General features: G+C 40.8%; 1 protein-coding gene across 4 annotated transcripts in view; it reads right to left on the bottom strand.

Moving 5' to 3' along the window:
- Window positions 1-14,049, bottom strand: part of LOC110986986 (uncharacterized) — a 67,917-nt gene that overhangs the window by 8,700 nt on the left and 45,168 nt on the right. For 3 of the 4 annotated variants that reach the window (XR_015427673.1, XM_022249358.2, XM_022249357.2), the window contains 22 exons: window positions 13,815-14,018; window positions 13,510-13,648; window positions 12,838-13,017; window positions 12,516-12,634; window positions 11,838-12,128; window positions 11,174-11,342; window positions 10,405-10,620; window positions 9,986-10,197; window positions 9,603-9,708; window positions 9,295-9,411; window positions 8,809-8,947; window positions 7,601-7,781; window positions 7,189-7,465; window positions 6,806-6,995; window positions 5,772-6,099; window positions 5,556-5,675; window positions 5,178-5,306; window positions 4,387-4,662; window positions 3,907-4,050; window positions 3,283-3,460; window positions 2,580-2,730; window positions 1,670-1,791 (listed from right to left, as the gene is read on the bottom strand). Coding sequence is in view for 3 of the 4 variants with exons in the window: in XM_022249358.2 (XP_022105050.2) it covers window positions 1,670-1,791; window positions 2,580-2,730; window positions 3,283-3,460; window positions 3,907-4,050; window positions 4,387-4,662; window positions 5,178-5,306; window positions 5,556-5,675; window positions 5,772-6,099; window positions 6,806-6,995; window positions 7,189-7,465; window positions 7,601-7,781; window positions 8,809-8,947; window positions 9,295-9,411; window positions 9,603-9,708; window positions 9,986-10,197; window positions 10,405-10,620; window positions 11,174-11,342; window positions 11,838-12,128; window positions 12,516-12,634; window positions 12,838-13,017; window positions 13,510-13,648; window positions 13,815-14,018 (3,988 nt within the window). In the remaining variant the exon portion in view is untranslated. The remainder of the gene's footprint in view (window positions 1-1,669; window positions 1,792-2,579; window positions 2,731-3,282; window positions 3,461-3,906; window positions 4,051-4,386; window positions 4,663-5,177; window positions 5,307-5,555; window positions 5,676-5,771; window positions 6,100-6,805; window positions 6,996-7,188; window positions 7,466-7,600; window positions 7,782-8,808; window positions 8,948-9,294; window positions 9,412-9,602; window positions 9,709-9,985; window positions 10,198-10,404; window positions 10,621-11,173; window positions 11,343-11,837; window positions 12,129-12,515; window positions 12,635-12,837; window positions 13,018-13,509; window positions 13,649-13,814; window positions 14,019-14,049) is intronic. The other variant, XM_087145744.1, reaches the window with a different exon arrangement.

The following is a 14,049-nucleotide window of genomic DNA, read 5'->3' on the forward strand; positions in this document are numbered from 1 at the left end:
CGCTTTAAATGATAAATATCTGCCTTTAAATATCTTTAAATAATGGACCAAAATATGCCGGTGATTAGGGTGCCCTCTTTCCCTTGTTGTCCCAGTTTATCCCATGAGTATTCCATTAATTAATTAATGTTGATTTTTTTTGCGGCCTGACGCCTCTTGATAATTTAGAGTGAAATGCTAGTGAGCGGCCTTATTATCTAGTTGGTGCGTGGGTATAAAAAGCCCACGCGCGGCCAGCTCAGCCTCTTCCACTCGCTTGCTGTCTGCAATAAACACTGGACTCTCCTCGGCAGTATAGGTTAATATTACATCGGCATCAACCATCATCCAGTTAAGTTGCATCCAGACCTAGTCTGCCAATGTGACCTCGGTAATGCACCAGCAGAGCCGTTCCCCCATCACACCGTGCATTGCAATGAGTTCGTTACCACAGTTTGGAGTACTATCGCTAGCGATCAATTTTATTAGCCGGTGCAAAGCTTTACTGAGCTTGAAATTGCTATAAATGTCAACACTAGCCATTTTCAATCAAACTTGGCAATAGTGGTCAGTACGGTCATTTTATTGAAATTTACAAAAGCCGCTTCGTCCAGTTTTCATCTGACGAAGGCTAAACTTGGAAAGTCCTATCCTTAGACTGGGCCCCACAAAATGTTTGGCTCAAGGTTATCTTGTAATCACTAGCAGTAATTTCACGACAATAAAAGCAGCCTCTTTTTTCGCATTCTTTAGTAGATGTCAGCTGTATTTGGTGAAATGCTTTCTTGTTTGAAGCCACAGCAGATTTGAAACCAAATTCATTCATTGGTCGGTGGTGGTTATTTTCTGGAGAACGGACAAAATGATTTTTGCTTCCTCTCTTCATAAACAATTCAGTCAAACTTTGTCAATTATGGCCCTCTTGCAATTTTTGCGTGGATTGCAGATTTATGCAATGCTCAGCTAATGGCCAGTGTTTGTGTAATTGTCATGCAAAACTTGGAAAATGCTTCATTTCCTGAGCTTTTAAAGCAAATTAATCTAAAGAAGTAGCGAAAAGGCTTCAAATATTGCGACATCTAGGGTTTTGGAGGTAGACTGGCCTGCAAAAAATCAGTATAGGCCTAAAATAAATTTATCTTCAGAAAAATGACACGAAAGAAATACCAAGTGGTACGCAATAATGGTTTGGTGCATATACCCTGGCCATTACCTGATCTCTATGCTTCATGAAGCAGCAACAGTTTCACCTATTTTACCTTTTTAAGATTCACATTTTTCCAAAAAAAGTGTTGTTAGAATGAGAGGTGAACCCATTAAGAATCTGGGCATTTGTTATTGTTCTTGTGCCGACAATTTACCCCAAAACACCCAACCCCCTGTTCCTAAAGCCCCTTCACCAACCACTAGGGGTGGTCCTTGGTGCGTGACAGCAACTTTGGCACTTGGTGGTAGCTAGACTGCCTCACAATGCACCTGTTCCCTGGTCGCCCCTACAGTTGCTCATTGGATCAGCCTGGACAAGGACAAGCCTGAGGCACCGTCGGTAGAGAATGCCACAACATAATCATTTCAAGCTTTAAACAAAGATTCCAAATTACCTCACCTTTACTTTCACATCTATCATTTTATGCTAATATTATATTTTACTATGTAGCTCTTCAAATATGATTCCTTGAAGCCTGCCTACCCTCATCCAGCACAATGATTGCATTGTCGTCCTGTCCAACATCAAACCATACTCTCTCATTCACTGGATCGAAGACTCCGACTGGTTCAGATGAAGAGTCATCCCCGATGCTCCATTCACACCTGCAAATATAGAGGATAAGAAAATGCATATAGGCAGTATGGTTGTTTGAGCTTGCGGTATATACGAGTATGGACACTACGCCGGCAGTCTAAAGTGCATGTGATGTTGGGGAGTCCTTCCAAACTTCTTAGGAACATGTGGCTCTCATTCCAAGGAATAATGGGTAATTAAACGGGGGGTGCCGAATTCGCCTCTAAAGTCATTCGTTTTTAGACAGAATTTGAATGAAGTTTAACATCACGCGATTTGAAAATACCACGAGTAAGTTTAAAAGTACGCTCTTTCAAAATTACAGTCCAAGTGTATTAAATTTGAATTTGCATAACGTTAAGAACTTGGGTCCCACCTGAGTAAGCTTGAGAGGTTTTTTCGCAAAGTCTAGGAAAAGCACTGAGCATACAGTGCTTATTAATATACGTTGGGTAAGGGCAAAACCCGTTACATAAATTAACGTCTCCCCAACGCAAAAATACATCTTGAAAAATAGTTTGCGGTATACCCGCTGCTTCACTTGACTCAGACCGGCCAGCCGAACCCGGCAAGCTCGGTGGTCGAGTGGTTAAGACATCTGCACTAGTAAGCTCTCGGAAAAGCACTGAGCATGCAGTGTTTATTAATATACATGGGGTAAGGGCAAAACCTGTTACATAAATGTTAAAATGGTTGCATATAAATGGAATGGAAAACGCGCTAATCTGCCTTGTAAATGTGAGCAGCTATACTGACAGAACAGTGGACCCAACAAAGTGTAATATAATTTTTATAATTTGTGTGTATTTCAACTTACCACTTGATATCCAGTCCTTTACGATCAGTGATTCGCCACACTGCAGCCGCTGTGTGCTGAGTAGGGGTATAGTCTATGTCAGTCACCGCCTCGATATTATCGTACATGAGATCCAGTACATCCAAAACTTCTATCTCAGTGTGGGGATTATCTGAAAGCATTGCGACAGACGTGGTACCTATTAACGTTTCAACATTTCTAAGTGTCACGGTCCTCAAATAACTAAGAGCTGCATGTCTCAATTTGAATTACAAACAGGCTTTCTTAATTGACCAGTGGTCACTTTGCCGTGAGCGATTTGGTACTATTTTTGCCATCATTCTCTGTAACTTCATAAATATTTGTCGCAAAATGAAGTGGCAGGGATGATTAACATTAACTCAGAACATCTACAAGGTAATGCTGCAAACTGACCCTGATATAGTTTCCATGTAGATTGTTGAACTCGACATTTATTTGAGATATCTTTGGCACTTAGTCAATTCTGTATATAGTTTCTGAATCATTGATTGAGAGTATTAAACATATTTTGAGTTGCTCGAACTTTACATCCCTCTCAAACATTGAGCATTATTTGGGGTTTCTTTAATTTAATGAAATCCTATAACTTACGGTACACTGAATCCATTGTATCGTTTTATTTTCCTGCTTTTCACTACTAATTGAATTTCACTAAAAGGATGAGTATAAGAGACCTACTTACTGTCTGATACATCAGTGCAAGACTGGTCTGGGTTACATGCTCTATCAATGGGTGCACATGCGCAATGACCTTCGCAAGTTGAAGGTGAACAATGTCGGAGTAGAACAAGAGTGCCTTCGTCTGCTGAGATGGCAGATATTTCAAAGACTGAATGGTGACGAGAACTCGGTAGCCCAACCTTGGGAAAACCAATTATTTCCAACAATGACCAACTTATCATTTCATAATTAAACGTTTTAATTTCAATTCAATTGTTAAAGCAACCACATGGTATGCCAATAGCATTCTAATATAATCTTTGAAAAATATAAGCTTTGAAAAACTCTAGAAACAATTGAAAAATAATTATCAAACGTTACAGAAAATTTCACTTTCATTACACTTATGTGGTTCTAAAGGGCCAATAGAAAAATTTCCAGATTTGGTATCTCCGGATTAAAATGTAAATTTTTGCCCACTGCAGTAAAATGTAAAAGTCTTGAGAGAGTTTGTTGAAAATGACTAAATATAAAGTGAATTGCAACATTTAAAGTTTGACTGAAAGCTATGCTGCGAATACAGATAAGCTTTCTTTTATTTTTCTGTAACAGAATAAGACTAATTGACATAATCATAGTAATTTACCCCATTTACAGCCCAGATGGAGATGTAGAGATACGGAGGAGAAAGATCTGCTATACTGCCGTCCAGATGTACAACGGCTGTCTGCAAAATGCCCTCGTCCAATGGCATGCCGTCATCACTCTGGTTGATTCGAACTGGTCCATTCTTGGAGAAAAAAACGACAATCATTCTGCTCATAGCATAAGGGGGGTTGATCTAAAAGGTTATGGAAAGTACGACAGCCTTGAAAACCAATGTAACAAATAGAAATAAAGCAATACCATACTGTTAAAAGGAGACAGAGTACGCTAGCATCTGAACATTCTGCCCAAGACATTTACAAATTTGAACATCTGAATATGGGAGCATTAAACACTATCATAAAAACAGCCCAACAGATTTTCAGCAGCCCATTTAATTACAAAGCGCAGTACTATAGTTCTCTAAATTTAAATTTGCTAAAAAATCCACAATCTGCTCTTAGTGTTTCAAAGAAGATACCGGAGTGAGTTGCAAGCCACCGTAGGTGCGTCCGACAGACACAAAGTAGTGGCTGATACCGGAGTGCACATCAGCAAATCCCAACCAGGCAAGGGCTAAGGAACCAGTGGTGTTGCTGGTGTCTTTTATCCACGTCATCCAGTCGCGGAGGTGGCGTTGGGAATTGGTTTGGTCTGGTTCAGTCGGACCAATCCAGTCGATATGGCGACGCTCCAAGTTGGCAGCACTCTCTGTGCCCACGGCAAACGACCCAACAGACGGCAGGCTGAAATCAACCTACACAAAAATGTGACTTATTGAATGGTGAAACACATAGCCTTATCCTGTTTGACGAAATAAAGTGTGCTAGTGGGAGTACTGGTGAGTAACGACTGCAAGTGCTACATCCCTCGATCTGTATGGTCTTAAAACAATGTGTCAGCGCATGTTTACTTAAAAACTGAAACATTTTTCTGAATCCTGGAAACGATGCTCTTGGCTGGGATAGCAGCATTTTTCATCACCCAATTTCTACTGTCCTTTTAAACATCAATTTGATCTGAAAATGTCCCTGTGATACACATATAAATGTCGTGACAATTGGTCTTGGCTAAAAGTGAGTAGTGCTTTCAAATTTATTAAAGATTGGGTATCTACGTACGACCATCATGTTGCTTATAACAATCCACTCCTCATTACAGCAATCCTTTGGATTTAAAACAACACTCTACCGTAGAAGTAATAGGAGCTTTCATGCAAGGCCATTTTTGTAGATATGGTGATCAGAGAGCGGAAGTGGGCATGCCATTTACCAACACAGGTTCTGCCTTGGCTTCCGTACAGAGACCAGCGAGGTTGCAAGCCACTACGGTTACGATGTAACGACTCCCTTCGTGTAATGTCAGATTGGTGAAAGTGTGGTCAACCTCGCTCCCTGCAATCTGCCAATAAGATAACAAATACCCCTTCAGGCCATTTCCTCAGAAATATTTGTTTCCTGTAATAAAACTTGAGACGGCAGACATAATTTCACTGTCAATGTCACAACGGCTTAATAGCTATCCGTAACTGTTCCAGTAATTGATCACATTAGACGTACAGGGTAGTAAATATCTCAACTTTTTCATGTCCAAATGTCATGGAGTAAGCTATTCACAGTTAACCACATTTTGTGCAACTGCACTTTTTACCTTTACTGGATGTATGCTGACATCTCCATTTTGGTGTGTGCTGACCGATACATACTGGTCTTTGATGCCACTCTCTGGATCACGGAACTTCCAGGAAATGTGAATAACATCGCGTAAAATCTAGAAGAATATATGCAGATTAAACAAAACATTTGGTTTTCGGTTTTCTTTACTGAACAATATTTTCAGTTTCTCCTACTGATAGAATCTTCGTACCTGGGTACCTTGGACAGCCATCCCTTGTGTCTCATCAAAAGCAAGTGCCTTCAGCACATCAGGAGGGCTAGAGTCCACACGGAACCCATTAGATGTAGCCTCACTCCACATACCAAGCCGGTTATAGGCACGCACAGTGATGTAGATATCAGTGCCCAGAGGCAGCTGGCCTGATGCCGGCAGGAACATTAGAGCATCCTCTGACAGCTCAATGCGTGTAGAGGGGAGAATGTCCGCAGCTCCTGGTGTAGTGCCAGCGCGCCATTCGTAGTGGGAGAGGCCAGAGTGAGGGTCATGGAAGCCCCACCAATGCGCTTGCAGTCGAAGCCTACAGATCGATGTAAATATCAGTACCAAAAATATGCCTAATGGTTCATCAGCATTGTGTGAATCATTACTAAATGTGTAAGTAGCGAAGCACAGAAGATAGATTAATCTTGCAGACTTGATTTTATTTATTACTTATGTCGATTTATTTCTGATTTGAATTGTAACAAAGTTCAGAAATGAACAGGTTTGTTAATATCGATTTTTAAAATAAACACCAAAGGCTAAACTCATCAGTTTAAGACACTGGCATAGTTAGGTCTGATGAAACTAATAAATGAGAAACTCACAACAAAACCCATTGATGGCGAATGCTTGTACTGTGCCAGATATTTAGCATTCATTTGCCCTAGATATGTTCTAGGATCGTGCTTCAATCTGTTAAATTCTGCTTTAATTGGTTAGTTTTCTAATTGAAACGGCTAAATAATAGAGCCCCCAAAACAGGATGCGGAAGGTTGTAAGACTCTGTATTGGCGGAATTTAGTAAACCTTCAATATATTATCCAACGGTGAAGTTGCGGAGCCTTCAGGCTCATGTGACCAGAAAATAAATCATCCCCCATCTTCAAGTTTGTTCAAGATGAAAATACTCGGATTACCCAAAAGCAGAGATTTGTAACCTCCCTTCACTGTGATCTTGAACTGACATAACACCCCCCCCCGACTTGCCCCTCCGGGATCGGCTCCACCAATGATGATATCACCTTGAGGACTGGTAGCTGATGTCACCGCTCCCAGCACTGCCATCATACACCCGCCCTGGCACAGGGGGCGTGTCATCAACCACGACCCCATCAGAGGTCACTGAAGTACAAAGGTCAGCAGCATTACAAGCTGTCACTGTCACATAGTAGGTCAGACCTGGCACCAGATTCAGGTTTTCCGCACGAACATCTGAGAGGGAAGACACAGTACTCATCACTAGACGGGTGGCAAAGCTGCGAGGATATTGCACTGCTAGTATACGCTCTGTTCTTTAATCTTATCGGTGATTCAATTTAAGAAGGATAAACATTTGCTTCAAAATGCAGGGCAGAGACATACACATAAAAGTAATGAACAATTAGGCTCTAGCTTTGAAAATTACCAGTGTCTAAGCCCACGTGCTGCTCAGGCACGACATCACTACACCCTGGACATAACCCGATCCTCCATGAATACCCAACGATGGAGCTATGCGGGTCATGAAACCCTTTCCAGGCTGCCCGAAGCACAGTTCGATCCTCTTGGAAGTCTTGGTCTCTGTGATTGGCTGATGCATGGGCTGGGTTTCTATCAAAGACATGACCAGCCAATGGGGGGCTAGCATCAACCGTGAAAGCTCCATAAGTCTTCAGAGTGATCAGGCCTACTGTATTGATGGCCTAAAAAGGAATTGAACACAACAGAAATGAAACTTGAGTCTGGTTTAGCTATCACAGAAATAAAATAAAAACGAAAGACACTTGGCATTTTTACTACTTAAACAATGTCAGATACGAGGCTCTCCCATAGCTCACCTTAACAGAAACAAAATATGAGTGACCTTCCTGAAGGGCCAAAGGTCGTGAAGGTTCACTGACCCCTTTCGCTGTGCTCTCTCTAGTGAAAGGCATGATGTCTGCATGACCTGGATGTGATCCCACAGCCCACTCGTAATACGCCACACCACTCTCCTTGTCTGAGAACACATCCTTCCAACTGGAAATACATCATCGTCAGTGTGATGACAAGCCACAATTTGAATATTCAGAGTACAGACCCTTTATCAGTTTGCATATGGGCAAATAATGCCGCCCAGTCCTTAGCCTACTAATGTGGTTTGGCTTTTTTATGTTCATGTCATCCTCATTTTTTGTTAAATTGGTTTTGTTGAAGCCGGAGTAATTATAGGTAGTGAATGGTGACTTTAATTATAGAAAATGTTTGCATGAAATATCAATGACTTGTTTTAGAAGACACTTAAGCTCTGTCATTGACTCTGGTGAACGTTCTGATAAATATCCCAATGATATTAGCTCAAATTGAGCTTGTTTGCTTAAAATTTCAGCGTTGTGTGAATGATTACATACCGTGCAAACATATGTTGTCTCTAGATGAGTTTTGGAGCGGTTCGTGGTGAAGGGAGCAAATTAGTTGTGGAGGTATCTACGTCAGCGCCAATGGTGTGCACCACGCAAGGATACCTGTTTCTGAGGATGTGTGGGTCTATGGAGCTTTCCGGCTCTTTTCAGAAGAGTACCCTACGGTTCTGTTCAGAAGAGTACCCTCCGGTTCTTTTCAGAACCAGGAGTGCGCAGAAAGAGATATATTCTTGCATGGTGCTACTGCAAACCTCAACAACTACGTTTTCTAAAATTTTGAAAAAAGCCTGCTATCGGGCACATTCATGAAAATAAAAAAAATTGAATGTCATTGAGGATGCTTGATGCCCCACGTATATCCCAAAATAGAAGAGCATAATTTCGGACCTTTTAATTGTCCGAAAAGTGTACTGCGAAATGCACTCACATTGAAAAATTTGAAAAAGAGTTAAACTTTTCGAATTCGCAGCTAATGATGTTTGCTAAATCATTCGAAAGTGTCAATTGCTTTTGCTTTTGTCTTTTATGGTAATTCACCCTTTTATCAGCAAGTACATGTCGCAATCATTTGGGTATTACTGTTGTCCAGAAAACTATAGGAACACAAAGTCTACAAATCTCTCTGTCATTATATTTACGTCTACCTTGCTGACACAGAAGTTGTTGAGCGGAAAAAGCTGCCCCCAACGTCCAATGTGTGTTCGCCGTTTATAACAGGAGGAGATATGTCAGTGGTGACTGGGTCTGATACCACTTGGGACGACAGGCCAACAAAGTCAGTGGCTGGTTAGACAAAAAATAATCATGAAAAATGCGTTGAACAGAACTGCTTAGGAGAAATGGATACCTTAAAATATTGAACAAATGTGACTTGAAGCTTGATTGCTGATGGATACAAGGCCAGGCAGACTTGTAAACTTCAACACTTTGAACCTATGGCTAAAAGGAGAGTTTAAATGAACAGTTGGTCACCCTGAAAATAAAATCGCCATAGACTGCCTTGACAAACAGCTTGAGTCCTAGGAAATGGTATCAGCAGCGTCATAGGCCTAAATCTTGTTCCCCACTTTAAAAGAAGTGCACCAAAGCTCATCTTCTCTTTCAACTCAAGAAGTCCCTTCCACGCATACCTCTCACTGTAGCATAGTATGTGTGTCCATTTTGTAATCTTATACCATGTACTACAGCACTGTTAGCAATTCCAACACGGGTGAACTCCTTTACATCACTGCCACCTCGCATCGATCCTGAAATGAAACAAGTAAACGACCATGTAAATTAACTGAAACAGAAGGTAAAAGCAATGTAAGCTCAATGATTGATTCACAGTTGCTTATCATTTGGGCAAAAGTTAGGTGATGGATTAGACAAAAATACTACGAATCAAAGAGTAGAACGTATGCATTTTAGAAGTCTACAAACTAAGTGTTGTTCCTACCAATAGAATATTCATAGTATCTGATCCCCGTGTGATGACGTGCCATGCCGTGTTCCTCAATGTCGATAAACGATTCCCAGTGCAGCACTAACTCAGAGTTGGAACTCTTTAAGAACAAAACAAGAACACGAAGGGCTCAAAGTCTAAACAAACTTGTTTTAAAATCCTTTCTGAAAACATTACACACATATCAGAAAAAAACCGCCTATTCACGCAGAATTCTAAATTTACATCTAAAAAGTAAATTGGGTAATCCTGAATGCAAATATGGCTTCAGAAAAGATGAAACTATTACACGGCCAAACCAAATTAAACTAAATAAATATCCTGATTGACATTATATTCTACATTATTTACAAACACGACGGCAACATGTATGTTACTTGATAGTGTTGATGTTTGTTCCCTCCGACCCAAACAGAGCCAGGGGTTGGTGGAGTCGTATCTATGACAACGCCATTGCTGCAGCTGGACACGGCGGGTAGCTGTTCATTCCAACCCTGGTGTTCAAGTGTCACTTCATCGGCATGGATGCAAATGCGATATCGTTTGCCATGTTCAAGGGCTAAATCTGGAACGTTGACGAACTCTTTATCTAGTTATCAAAAATGAATAATTAACCGAAGAGTGAGAGTGGCATAGTAATTATTTAAACTATATACTTCTCATTGCTAAAGTTTTGGCAATGCCTCCAACACGTTTTTAAGCAAATCAACCCAAGTGAATATTAGAATTCATTTCTCTCTTAACTTCCACTACAGCAATCCCTTTCCCAAATCTTTTACTCTCGGGTGATCCATACCTGTATCCCCGCAGGCCTTCACGTGAGGGTGATCACATGGATACTGCAGACCACTGTCCAAATCTCCAAATTTAGTAGATCCAGTGTCCTCAATGGCTCCCCAGACGTAGGCCCTGTGACGCAGTGTGGGCCAGACGGCCGATAAGGAGGATGTGGATGAAATATAGTTCTTGTCTGGTTCCGGCCACAACGCATTCTGATCAAAACTGACTTTATCTGATAAAAAAGGGAGTCCTCGTGTTGTGAAAAAAGCACATTTGTTAAAATGAGTTTTGATTTTGGAGTTACGGACAATTTCTGGTGTATTAACCCCAAGAGTTTTTCTACAGGAAATGCCACGAATATTTCTTCTGAAGCATTGAAAACCAGATTTCTAAAAACAGAATCATTTGAGGGACTTACAACTGATTAAAATACATGTAAATTGCCAGAGTGCTTCAATTTTTCCTGTATTTATTCAGGGGACCTCCATTTATCTATTCAGACTATGAGAGCGGTGATTGTGACCACCAAACACAGTTAGTTTAAGTTGTAATAGGCAAAAATAGTGTCTTGCGACTGATTGATTTCTATCCTTAGAGACTCGGAAGGCTTAAATGGGAAAAGTATGCAGTGTAGCTGAATTTATCTGCGCAGAGAGTGCTATACTGGTTCCTGAATAACAGGTTGATTTCAGCCACTTTCATCTTTATGTAATATTGTATTAGACTTGTCCCTGAGAATGAGAGAAAAAACACTTTATACAGCTGAATCTGAAAGATATACTTACGATCTGCATCAATTACAACATGGGGGACGATGAGCGTCTTCATTTCATCACAATCTACGATCTCAGAGCTGGCTATGGATGACAGACCAGCCTTGTTGTAGCCCCTGACTGATAACCGATGACAAATATCCAGGTCCAAAAGTCCGCTGTACGACGCAGTGAAATAGACCTTTTGAGAAAGCAAAGTAAGTACTCGTATCATCAATTCGTATTAAATGTTTAAAACTTGATATGGCAATCTTTTAAGTGGCTCAAACATTTCTCTCGTTCGAATGACGACGTTTTTCAGCGAAGGCTACCGGGGTATACAATAAGTCCGTTTGGCATCATTTCAAATTTCTATTGGTTGACAATGTCAGATGACAGGGCCATCTGACTGATAACAATGACTTGTGTTGAGTGAATAATGGTGGGGGTGTTGCTCCACTGAAACCACATAGCCTTGGGAGTAATACAATAAAAAGGCATTTATCAGTTAGAATTGGTCACTTGAGAACACTTAACCTGATAGCCAGCGATAATAAATGTATCGGTTGGATCGTTCTGTCTGACACCTACCCGATAGGAATTTTGAAATGGTGCCTCGGTAACTTTGGATTTAACGGAAATTCAATGTGTATGCACATAAACGACCATTTTGATTAAAATCCTGGAAAAATCTTACCACGTTTGTAGCGATCATCAAATCTTCAATCCTTTTCCACTGGTTCAGCAGGGCTCCATCACTGCCATCCTGAGCAATGCTCCACTCATAGAAATCCATCAATTCCTGAGGGTCATCGTGACGGACGTAGTCATGGGCAAAAGGCTGAAAGGTCACGTGGATCTCTGTCCTGCCTTGTGTAGTCTCAATGTTGCTGACTGTGACCTGACCAACCTCAGGAGGTTCGGACAATACCCAGAACCCATCAGTCACAATAGGGCGGAAGCAAACGCCAACATGACAGAACTGAACCTGCCGAATATAATTTCCTGACATTAATCAATGGATTCCAGAGTGTTTACTTTTGAACTAAATCTATACATTCATACATAGTAAAAAGATTCAAGATTTGAAGTTACTTTGGAAGTATAACTTGCGTCATTAAATGTGCAACAAGCTTTTCGTATCAATTTTAATTTCATTTTGTGCCTTCTCCGAAAGGCACAAAAATCCCCAACAACAGTGTTACAAAAATTGCAAATAACGTCAGTTAAATGGGGCAAAAAAGGTCAGTTACAAGAACTGCGTTATAAGTACACTGCATGAACCGATGAACATTCACATTCAATTTCATGGCTCCAATCAGTAGGTTTGGCAGGGCACATATAAAGGTAATTGTAAGCTGTTGCTTTCTACTACCTTTGATCTGTAGTGGCCTCCATTTTGAAACCCTATACCAGCACTAAGATGATGGAATGTCATGCCAAGATCTTGATCACCAAGCACTGGGATCCATTCCAACGTTGTGTTCTCACCATCTATGGGGAAATAAACCAATTTATCACCAAAGTCAATAACTAAGTTAAAATTCTCTTGACGATCCTTAATATCCTTCTCGCAGTTTTGCTTATTTAGTAAGTTTCCTTGAACAGAATGAAACTTTGCTCAGCAAAAATGATTACTTGGGATCAAACTTATTAAACTGTTATTCCTCCAAACTTTGTTTCTAACTTGCATTAACCTTGGTATGCTTCAATCTCTCGTTCAACCGTCCAGACGACGTTGGTCACAAAAGGCTGCAGCATCTCAGGGATGGTCCAACGAGCTGAGATGTCTGAGGTAGAGGACTGGTAGGTGATGTCGTCCTGACAGGTGTGATCGGCAGGAGGTGAGTGATGGGACAACCCTGGATGAACTGATGCTGCAAAAAAGATTAAAGAAGTTGCTAATTATGAAATGGGGAGAGATCTTGAGGAAGGGTCCAATGATACGGTTATTTTCCCCTTAAACTGACGACCATTTTACACTGTATTCTGTGCTACCCGACATTAAATGTTCACAAATTTTGTGAACAGCAAAATCAAAAGCTTATCTGCAGCCTTATCTGCAGACTAGTGCAGATGTCTTAACCTATCGGTCACCGAATTTAACAGGATCGAGTGGCTGGCTCGATTCCAGTGCAGCACCAGGTATCGCTGATATTGATGATATGAGATTCATTGGTAAAGAGAGAGTTTAACCATAACTCCCTAAGATAACGGTTAAGCCCTGTAAGGGTTAATAAGGGAAACGAGATCTAAATGCAGGGTATCAAGCCCGAAAAGTAACAGCAAGTATCAGATAACGTTCACGTGCTTCGATTTTTAGAAAAAATCAGTGTGGAACCGAACAAATAAAATGCTAAAGGCTTTACCTTCATCTTGACCACAGCCTAGTCCATCTTTGATTGTGGCTTCCTCCAGTATCTCACCCATTTGTATGATTTTGACACCATCTGATGTAATATTGACACTACCAGCTTCCGATTTCGCACGGATAGTCACGTAGTATGTCTGTCAGTTTTAAATGGCAAAATCATAAACTTTAGATAATGTTGGGAGATATAGGCAACTTTGGACCCTATAGAAAGACAATAGTCTTTCCTTAATTTTCTAACATGACTACATGTTTCAAGAAAGGTGCAGTTTTCCTTCCAAATTTAATTTCTGTCCACATTACCGTCAATGGAGTTAGATCCAGTCCATTCAGACAATAGAATGTTGCACTGCCGACATTGACAAAACCATGAGTGACATCTGATAAATCATCCCGTCCTGATCCGACTGCAATCTCATAGCTGATATTAAGATGAGGATGATCAAAGCCAAACCAACGAGCTGAAATGCTTGTAGTATTCATTTGTACGTCAATGTCCTTAGCAATCTGTTGCAGAGGATTAATTCAGAGGATCAAT

This window comes from Acanthaster planci, linkage group LG14, assembly GCF_054643075.1.
Source record: "Acanthaster planci isolate LZ-2023a linkage group LG14, COTS_SCS, whole genome shotgun sequence".
Lineage (NCBI taxonomy): Eukaryota > Metazoa > Echinodermata > Asteroidea > Valvatida > Acanthasteridae > Acanthaster > Acanthaster planci.